A 10,000-nucleotide genomic window follows, 5' to 3' on the forward strand; every position below is an offset into this window, starting at 1 on the left:
TTACATATCATATATATATATATATATATATATACTCCGACGCTCCTCTCGCTCGCTCCTCTCGTATAAATATATTTTTTATATATATATATATATATATATATATATATATATATATATATATATATGAAATTAATAACACTGCCACTAAAAGAAAGGAACTTCCGAACTTTTTCATGAAAGTTCCTCGCAAGTTTTTCCTTTCTTTTAGTGGCAGTGTTATTAATTCTGTGATGTGCACGTTACTGTGTTTTTTGTGATTCATATATATATATATATATATATATAACATATATGTACATATATATACTCTATATATATATATATATATATATATATATATATAACATATATGTACATATATATACTCTATTGATATACATAAATGTGTGAGTGAATATGTGTGGCTCAGTGTGTGAGTGTATGTGTGTGGCTCAGTGTGTGGCTCAGTGTGTGGCTCAGCGTGTGAGGTTCAGTGTGTGAGTGCGTGAGTGTGGCTCAGTGTGAGTGTGGTGTAGGGCTCAGTGTATGATTGCATGTGTGGCTCAGTGTGTGAGGCTGTGTGTGAGTGCATGTGTGGGTCTCAGTGTGTAAGGCTCAGTGTGTGAGTGCATGTGTGGGGCTCAGTGTATGAGTGCATGCGTGGGGCTCAGTGTATGAGTGCATGTGTAAGGCTCAGTGTATGAGTGCATGTGTGGGGCTCAGCGTGTAAGGCTTAGTGTGTGAGTGCATGTGTGGGGCTCAGTGTATGAGTGCATGTGTGGGGCTCAGCGTGTAAGGCTTAGTGTGTGAGTGCATGTGTGGGGCTCAGTGTATGAGTGCATATGTGGGGCTCAGTGTGTGAGTGCATGTGTAAGGCTCAGTGTGTGAGTGCATGTGTAAGGCTCAGTGTGTGAGTGCATGTGTGGGGCTCAGTGTGTAAGGCTCAGTGTGTGAGTGCATGTGTTGGGCTCAGTGTATGAGTGCATGTGTGGGGCTCAGTGTATGAGTGCATGTGTGGGGCTCAATGTGTAAGGCTCAGTGTGTGAGTGCATGTGTGGGGCTCAGTGTGTGAGTGCATGTGTTGAGCTCAGTGTATGAGTGCATGTGTGGGGCTCAATGTGTAAGGCTCAGTGTGTGAGTGCATGTGTGGGGCTCAGTGTGTAAGGCTCAGTGTCTGAGTGCATGTGTGGGGCTCAGTGTATGAGTGCATGTGTGGGGCTCAATGTGTAAGGCTCAGTGTGTGAGTGCATGTGTGGGGTTCAGTGTGTAAGGCTCAGTGTGTGAGTGCATGTGTTGGGCTCAGTGTATGAGTGCATGTGTGGGGCTCAGTGTATGAGTGCATGTGTGGGGCTCAATGTGTAAGGCTCAGTGTGTGAGTGCATGTGTGGGGCTCAGTGTGTGAGTGCATGTGTTGGGCTCAGTGTATGAGTGCATGTGTGGGGCTCAGTGTGTGAGTGCATGCATGGGGCTCAGTGTGTAAGGCTCAGTGTGTGAGTGCATGTGTGGGGCTCAGTGTATGAGTGCATGCATGGGGCTCAGTGTGTAAGGCTCAGTGTGTGAGTGCATGTGTGGGGCTCAGTGTGTAAGGCTCAGTGTCTGAGTGCATGTGTGGGGCTCAGTGTGAGTGCATGTGTGGGGCTCAGTGTGAGTGCATGTGTGGGGCTCAGTGTGTGAGTGCATGTGTGGGGCTCAGTGTGTAAGGCTCAGTGTGTGAGTGCATGTGTGGGGCTCAGTGTATGAGTGCATGCATGGGGCTCAGTGTGTAAGGCTCAGTGTGTGAGTGCATGTGTGGGGCTCAGTGTGTAAGGCTCAGTGTCTGAGTGCATGTGTGGGGCTCAGTGTGAGTGCATGTGTGGGGCTCAGTGTGTAAGGCTCAGTGTCTGAGTGCATGTGTGGGGCTCAGTGTATGAGTGCATGTGTGGGGCTCAGTGTGTAAGGCTCAGTGTCTGAGTGCATGTGTGGGGCTCAGTGTATGAGTGCATGTGTGGGGCTCAGTGTGTAAGGCTCAGTGTATGAGTGCATGCATGGGGCTCAGTGTGTAAGGCTCAGTGTGTGAGTGCATGTGTGGGGCTCAGTGTATGAGTGCATGTGTGGGGCTCAGTGTGTAAGGCTCAGTGTCTGAGTGCATGTGTGGGGCTCAGTGTGTGAGTGCATGTGTTGGGCTCAGTGTGAGTGCATGTGTGGGGCTCAGTGTGTAAGGCTCAGTGTCTGAGTGCATGTGTGGGGCTCAGTGTGTAAGGCTCAGTGTGTGAGTGCATGTGTGGGGCTCAGTGTGTAAGGCTCAGTGTCTGAGTGCATGTGTAAAGCTCAGTGTGTGAGTGCATGTGTGGGGCTCAGTGTGTAAGGCTCAGTGTGTGAGTGCATGTGTGGGGCTCAGTGTGTGAGTGCATGTGTGGGGCTCAGTGTCTGAGTGCATGTGTGGGGCTCAGTGTATGAGTGCATGTGTGGGGCTCAGTGTGTAAGGCTCAGTGTGTGAGTGCATGTGTGGGGCTCAGTGTGTGAGTGCATGTGTGGGGCTCAGTGTGTAAGGCTCAGTGTGTGAGTGCATGTGTGGGGCTCAGTGTATGAGTGCATGCATGGGGCTCAGTGTGTAAGGCTCAGTGTGTGAGTGCATGTGTGGGGCTCAGTGTGTAAGGCTCAGTGTGTGAGTGCATGTGTGGGGCTCAGTGTGTAAGGCTCAGTGTGTGAGTGCATGTGTGGGGCTCAGTGTGTAAGGCTCAGTGTGTGAGTGCATGTGTGGGGCTCAGTGTGTAAGGCTCAGTGTGTGAGTGCATGTGTGGGGCTCAGTGTGTAAGGCTCAGTGTCTGAGTGCATGTGTGGGGCTCAGTGTATGAGTGCATGTGTGGGGCTCAGTGTGTAAGGCTCAGTGTGTGAGTGCATGTGTGGGGCTCAGTGTGTGGGGCTCAGTGTGTGTGTATTAGTGTGTGCGTGTGTATCAGTGTGTGCGTGTGTATCAGTGTGTGCGTGTGTATCAGTGTGTGCGTGTGTATCAGTGTGTACGTGTGTATCAGTGTACGTGTGTATCAGTGTGTACGTGTGTATCAGTGTGTGCATGTGTCTCAGTGTGTGCATGTGTCTCAGTGTGTATGTATGTATGTATGTATGTATGTATGTGTGTGCCTCAGTGTGTGTCTCAGTGTGAGTGTGTCTCTCAGTGTGTGTCTCAATGTCTCTCTCTCAGGGTGTGTGTCTGTGTGTCTGTATGTGTGTGTGTGTCTCAGTGTGTGTGTGTGTATCTCAGTGTGTGTGTGTGTCTCAGTGTGTGTGTGTGTGTGTCTCAGTGTGTGTGTGTCTCAGTGTGTGTGTGTGTGTCTCAGTGTGTGTGTGTGTCTCATTGTGTGTGTGTGTCTCAGTGTGTGTGTGTGTCTCAGTGTGTGTGTGTGTGTCTCAGTGTGTGTGTGTGTCTCAGTGTGTGTGTGTGTGTCTCAGTGTGTGTGTGTGTCTCAGTGTGTGTGTGTCTCAGTGTGTGTGTGTGTCTCAGTGTGTGTGTGTGTCTCAGTGTGTGTGTGTGTCTCAGTGTGTGTGTGTGTGTGTGTCTCAGTGTGTGTGTGTGTGTGTCTCAGTGTGTGTGTGTGTGTGTCTCAGTGTGTGTGTCTCAGTGTGTGTGTGTCTCAGTGTGTGTGTCTCAGTGTGTGTGTGTGTCTCAGTGTGTGTGTGTGTCTCAGTGTGTGTGTGTCTCTCAGTGTGTGTGTGTGTCTCTCAGTATGTGTGTGTGTGTGTCTCTCAGTGTGTGTGTGTGTGTGTGTGTGTGTGTGTGTGTGTGTGTGTGTGTGTGTGTGTGTGTGTGTGTGTGTGTGTGTGTGTGTGTGTGTCTGTCTCTCTCTCAGGGTTTGTGTGGTGTGCGCACTTGTAAGGGTACAAGACTCTGCCTGTGAGCCTTGTAAATGCCTGTGTATTTGTAATCTTTATTCCTACATTATTTAATGTTCAGAAGTATATATTCATTTATGTATAAATGTAACCATTTCTTTAATATCTAGGCACCAATCTAAATTTATATTTGTACATAACATACATTACTGAACATACATGCATCTATTTATAAATGTAGGTATTTATAAAATTGAAAATTAACACCAAATTTCTTGTACCACAACCAGGTATGAGACACCAAAATATTTTTACATTTGGTACAACTCATGTAGTTTTAAAGTGCGTGTGCCCCCCCCCCCCCCCCAAAAAAAACATTAATCACTAGCTATGTGCACTTCATATTTGAAAATATCTCCTCGTATGACCCAATTCTGAAGCCATAATCTTGTTACTCCCTGGATTAAGCACTCTGGATCACCTGTTTAAATAGGAGTTCAATTTACACCTCAAACCTCGCTTAAACTAAATTGCAAAGGCCATTAGCCTTGTGATGGTTTTTCATTACTCCTAATGACGACAACTTCTTGAACCAATACCGTTAATAAGCTTATAATTTTACTTTGCAGAATTGGAAGGGGGAAAACTTCTAGACTGGGTTCAGTAACAAAGCTACACAATTATATTATTCTGTTAAGTCAATACAAATTTTCTCATGTTATCTAAATATTTAGTTTACTACAGGAAAGCTTAGTTAGTGATTTAGACTGTCAGTAACAGTTCTTATTAACAAGTATTACCCCCACAGGTTCATGCATGTGCATTTGATTCACAAATCAAAGCTTCTCAATTTTAAATGATCATGCATACTTCAGAATTTAATTTGTATCAATTAGCAGTTTCTTGAATGATGCTTTTATGTTCTTTGCGTTTCTGATAAGATCAAGTTTATGCTTTCTTTTGCTCTTTAATACAAAACTTACGCCAAAATAATGAAAACATTTTCATTTGCCTGGCAAATTGAAAATGCTTTTGTAGAACACTGATATAAGGTGAATAAGTGTTAAAACAGCCAGAAAATGAGAGAGCATATCTGTAGAAATAACGTGGAGGGTACAAAGAAAAAAAAAAGTTCATCTTTTCATATATAATTTAAAAAGGTAAAAAAATATATGTATCACAGGTAGGCGTGGCAGGTCTGACTAGGGCCACTGCTGACCTTCATCTTTGGTACGGGAGGGTGTGGCGTCATCAATACCTGGGGAAAATCACCGAATTAGTCAACGAGGAAAGCATGCCACAGCCGAGAACTTAAACCACTTAAGTTTGTCGTCTTTGAACTTGGTACTTTGAACACAAGACAGTAGCATTGAGGTACAAAAGCTGAAAAGTGCACTCACACTAAAGCGTGACCTAGCACCACTACACAATGTGCTAACCACTCAAAAATGAACGGTGTACCCAACCCTATGATACATTACTGCCTACACCACAAAACCGAACACAAGAACCTACCTGAGGTTTAGACCTAGACAGTTCCTAAGAATTCACTGCCTAGTTGCCTTTTCTCTCCCAGATATGCCTCCGAGGATGTCATAATACACCATTCTTAGGATTAATTTATTTGTAAAATGAAAATACAATGCTGCACACACATTACAAAGAACTGACTATGCTTTGGTTAATTCCATATTGAGATAGTTGACACTTCTACACATTATCCTAAATATATAAAATGCAAGTACAGAGAAAATATCCTTTTTAAATTTTCCAGTGTTCATATTTTCCTACAATGGAGGCAAGTGGCTAGTCCATGCGACGAATGGAATGTTTCTTGACACTGGCTCGCTTTATCTTGGTGTCGAGGAGCCTGTCGGCCTCCCTATGACCCTAGCTCAGCTTGCCTGCCTCAGTCCTAGCATATCCTGACTGTTCTGGGGCCCTGACTCAAGCCCTGCCTGTCTGCCTGCCTGCATGGCTAACCTGCTATGTACCTAGTGTGTGGTGGAAAATAATAAATTAGTCAACATTTAACTGTATAGGTTAGTAGTCAAATGTCTAATTTTATTAACACTCTCAAAAATCAACCTTTATCTCTTAAAGTTAAATTTAAACATATATCATGATTTACGATCAATGCTTTGCCCACAAATACCACGGTCTAGCAATGGAAATCTGTGCCAAAACTAGTGGAACACTAAAAAAAACTGTAAAAGATACGCACCAGCAAAAGTCTAGTATCGTCTGTTGGGGCCCTGATTCATGTTTGCAGCACCTCCATAGTTGTTAGGACCAGGGTTGTTGTAGCCAGGAGCTCCGCCTGAAATTCCAGGATCAATTCAGGACTGTTTTCTGAAGTGCTTATTTCCCCCATCATTCATTAATGGAAACTAAAAAAAATCCTTCTGCCAACTAAGAAGTTAATGATCCTTACCAGCACTGTATGGTGCAGGCCTGTTGGTCTGTCCATATCCCTGGTTCCTCATGGGTCCTCCACCATAGCTCTGTCCATAGTTGTTGCCAAAGTCGCTAGGTCCCTGACCCCAGTTGTTTGGTGTGCCACCATAGTTACCAGCCTGTGGGCCCCAACCCTGGTTGGTTTGGTTGTTCCAACCTTGGTTGTTGGGGGGCCCACCCTGCCATGGGCCCTGGTTGCCATAACCACCTTGGTTGTAACCACCTGGACCACTCTGGTTAGGAGTGCCATAGTTGCCTTGGTTGCCCCAGCCTCCACGGTTATCTTAAAGAAAAAAAAAAAAAAAGTTTTAGCATAAATTTAAGCACTAACATATCCAAATGCATATAAATATTATCTACAATGAAATTTCCAATATAATCATTCTAATTCACCAAGAGAGGACGGGAAAATTCATGCTTACCTCCCCATCCACCACTCTGGTTGTTTCCCCAATTGTCATTCCGACCACCAGCCCAAGGTCCGTTTCCGCCACCACCTCTACCCATACCTCCCATGCCTCCCATTCGGCCACGCTGCTGCATCTGGATTTCGTTCTTGCTCAGTGCCTTCTTGACATCCACACGTTTCCCTTTCATCTGAATGTTCTTGTGCACTGCAAAAAGAAAAATACATGATAAAGAAAAAGAAAATTTAGAATGATCCAAGTGGAGCGATTTTTACCCACTAATCACCCCCTTTGGACCTCGTTAAACCCATCTCTTAAAAGATGGGTTATACCAGGTTTGAATATTTCCAAGACATGTCAACGTTAGACTTACGGCACTCACAGCATGCCTTATCTACAGCATCATAATCCTCAAACTCTACAAAGGCAAAGCCTCTCTTCTTCTGTGATTCCTTCTCTGTTGGGATGCTCACGGACACAACTGTTCCGAACTTGCCAAAGGTCTCTCGCAGATCCTGTAATTAATCTTCCATTGAATATCTATATACAATAGTGAAAAAATTCATAAAAGATAATCAATTCAAAGGCATGTTGTATACAAAAAAAAAATAAATAAATAAAACTTACTTCTTCATCTACGTCATCCTTTATTCCACCAACAAACAGCTTCTTAACTGTGACCCCAGACTCAGGCTTGCCAATTTCATCTCGAGGGACAGCTCGCTTTGTGTCGACAGACCTCCCATCGATCTGATAAGGCAGAGAATATGTTAAGTAAATGCACTGCAAATGCATATTTTCTACTCCCAATTTATTCAAATTTGCAAAAGAAATGTAACTTGACAGTATTACTAAATGTAAAACTTACCTTGTGAGGTCTGTTCTTCTGTGCCTCATCAACCATGTATGCTTGAGAAAAGGCTACAAACCCAAAACCTCTTGAGCGTTTTGTCTTGGGGTCTTTCATCACGACAACATCAACGATCTCGCCGTACTGTTCGAAGTATGCCTTCAAGCTCTCATCGGTGGTACGGTAGTCTAACCCACCAATGAACAGCTTGCGCATCTGTTCAGGTTCCGAGTGTTCCTGCAAGACCAGCAAAAAGGGGTAACATCCATCTTAAAATAATGCTGGCATCTGTCCAGTACTGATGAAAATAACCTCAAAACACTGAAATATTCCTCCTCCTTCTCTCTCCTTCCTCATCCACTGCCTACCTCAAAAGGTTCACAAGCCTTCACAAAAGGTTGAAATCAACAGCTTGTGTCACAAATCACTGCCTTCACAAAAGGTTGAAATCAACAGCTTGTGCAAATTAGGGAAAATACTAAATAAATTATCAAGATTTTATGCAAAATCTAAAATTATCACCTACTAAGCCCTATTATAGGTAAAAGTTTATATCAGATCAGGTTTGAAACTACAATCCTGTTTCACTTGCCCAAAATACAATGGATGAGAACGGAAACCAAAATCACCACTTTCTCAAAACATTAGAATTTTTAAATCAGTACTGCTTCATCAGTAAATACATTTTACTTTGAACAAATCTTTATACTCCCTTTAGTCCAACATCATAATACAGGAGTTCCAACCAACCACTTAATCATATCACAAAGGAAAGGGCAAAATTATGTTAATATTGTCAATTCTTTAACCGGTCACTGATGCATTTAGACAATATCAGCCATCTCATCAATCCACTGTCTGGATTAACCTAATACCAATTTTACTATTCCACCAATAGAGAATGTTTCTTTCAAATCCTAGAACATAAGCAAGACATTCTTTTTTCCCCTCTTCTTCACTAATGTTCACACACCTAGTATTCCACTGCATGCTAACCAGGAATGGAAAAATAACTGCATACCCAAGCTTGTAGTTCAGTCCAAATACAAAATTTCATAGTTGAAGTGAAGTGAAGTTGTATAATCTATCTATATGAATTATATTGAATTATTACTAATTCTACAATTAATGTTTGAATCTAAGTCATTCCCATTTTTCTGGACAAATTTCAAGACATTCAGCAAAAAGCAATATGTTTATTCATTTCATCTTTTAAAAATTGGGTACTCACAGTAAATTAATAACCCATTCACAACAAATTTAAATATTTCAGACAATTGCAGTTGTCCAATAATGTGAGTAAGTTTAGCCATAATTAATTTGTACATTGTTCTATTTCTATAAACTCTGTAGTTTCTATACCATAGGAGGCTGCATGCTTGTTATATTGCCTGAGGGGCTGAAATTACAGAAGTATACATCCTGTTGCAAGTGTTAACTCATTCGCATCGGATGACTTGCCAACACGCCTCGTGGTTTTTGCGTCCGACACCAATGACGAGATATTTGGCCAAGGCCAGTGCTCAGGGTGAGCGAGCGGACACCCCAGGTTCGCTGCTAGTGCGCCCAAGAATCCCGAGACATTAGGCCTATGCATTCGAAAACCTCGGCATTGTGACCATTCGAAGCCGGCATCACCACGGTGTGAATGGGTTAATGATAATGTACTTGGTTCAAGTTGAAACTGGGATCACTTCCTTGAAGACACATCCAGAGGCATCAAATAAGCATATATAATGAACATATAAAACGAAGACATTGCATCATGTGACTAGTTAATAGCAAAACGAACGCATACCTCACAGACCATTATCATATGCAGTCATTGTAAACAGGGAGCAAAAAAAACTAATTTACTTGTTGTGGAAGGGTCAAGTAAATATTTTCAAAATGCTTACTCTTGTACTGGCTGTTCTAGCTTAAACTGCAGACTTCTTGTGGTCTGATGGATGACCTAATTTTGTGCGCATAAAGTTAAACTCAAGCAATAACCATAGCTTTCATACCCAGTGGACAAATGTCCACTAGGTTAAGTCTGGCAAGACCTTATAGACTTTGAGCAATTTTCCAAACAAGTAACCATTCCAAGACTTGGCCAGTATGCCAAATATATGTAGGCAACAGCAGTCCCTTAACCCAATAACGACTGGGCAGTTTTGGCTCCAGTTGGTCTAAGCTCCAGAGTATTCCAAGCTCATAGGCCTAACACCTCAAGCTATTCAACCCACTCTGGCCACAGCCAATAGCTATGCACCAGATAACCCATTGTGCCAGCCAGAAGAAAAGCCATTACATGATATCATATCCCAGGCGGCAAGTGCTGCCACTGCATGATGTGATTATTCACACAGCATTAACAGGTCATCACTGTGTACCAGGAATTATCAATGTGTGGATGTACTCTTGCAATTTATTGCAAAATAATAAAACTCTATGAAAGTATGGTTCAGTTTTTCATGTTCATTATCAAATTCCATTTTTTCCCAGGCAGCTC

General features: G+C 42.9%; 1 protein-coding gene across 11 annotated transcripts in view; it reads right to left on the reverse strand.

Moving 5' to 3' along the window:
- Positions 1–4,924: 4,924 nt before the first annotated feature.
- The window catches only part of LOC122252711 (heterogeneous nuclear ribonucleoprotein A1, A2/B1 homolog), a 6,286-nt gene continuing 1,210 nt past the window's right edge, over positions 4,925–10,000 (reverse strand). For 2 of the 11 annotated variants that reach the window (XM_086536813.1, XM_043015315.2), the window contains exons 2-8: positions 7,525–7,743; positions 7,284–7,406; positions 7,030–7,171; positions 6,672–6,863; positions 6,227–6,532; positions 6,017–6,112; positions 4,925–5,050 (exon numbers count right to left, since the gene is read on the reverse strand). In XM_086536813.1, the coding sequence (XP_086392939.1) occupies positions 6,027–6,112; positions 6,227–6,532; positions 6,672–6,863; positions 7,030–7,171; positions 7,284–7,406; positions 7,525–7,743 (1,068 nt within the window). In that variant the 3' untranslated portion in view covers positions 4,925–5,050; positions 6,017–6,026. Of the gene's footprint in view, positions 5,051–5,398; positions 5,787–6,016; positions 6,113–6,226; positions 6,533–6,671; positions 6,864–7,029; positions 7,172–7,283; positions 7,407–7,524; positions 7,744–10,000 lie in introns of those variants that run through there. The other 9 variants (XM_086536851.1, XM_043015319.2, XM_086536827.1 and 6 more) reach the window with 5 other exon arrangements.

Source organism: Penaeus japonicus, unplaced genomic scaffold (genome assembly GCF_977035675.1).
Source record: "Penaeus japonicus unplaced genomic scaffold, GWHDUDI00000001_assembly GWHDUDI00000001, whole genome shotgun sequence".
NCBI lineage: Eukaryota > Metazoa > Arthropoda > Malacostraca > Decapoda > Penaeidae > Penaeus > Penaeus japonicus.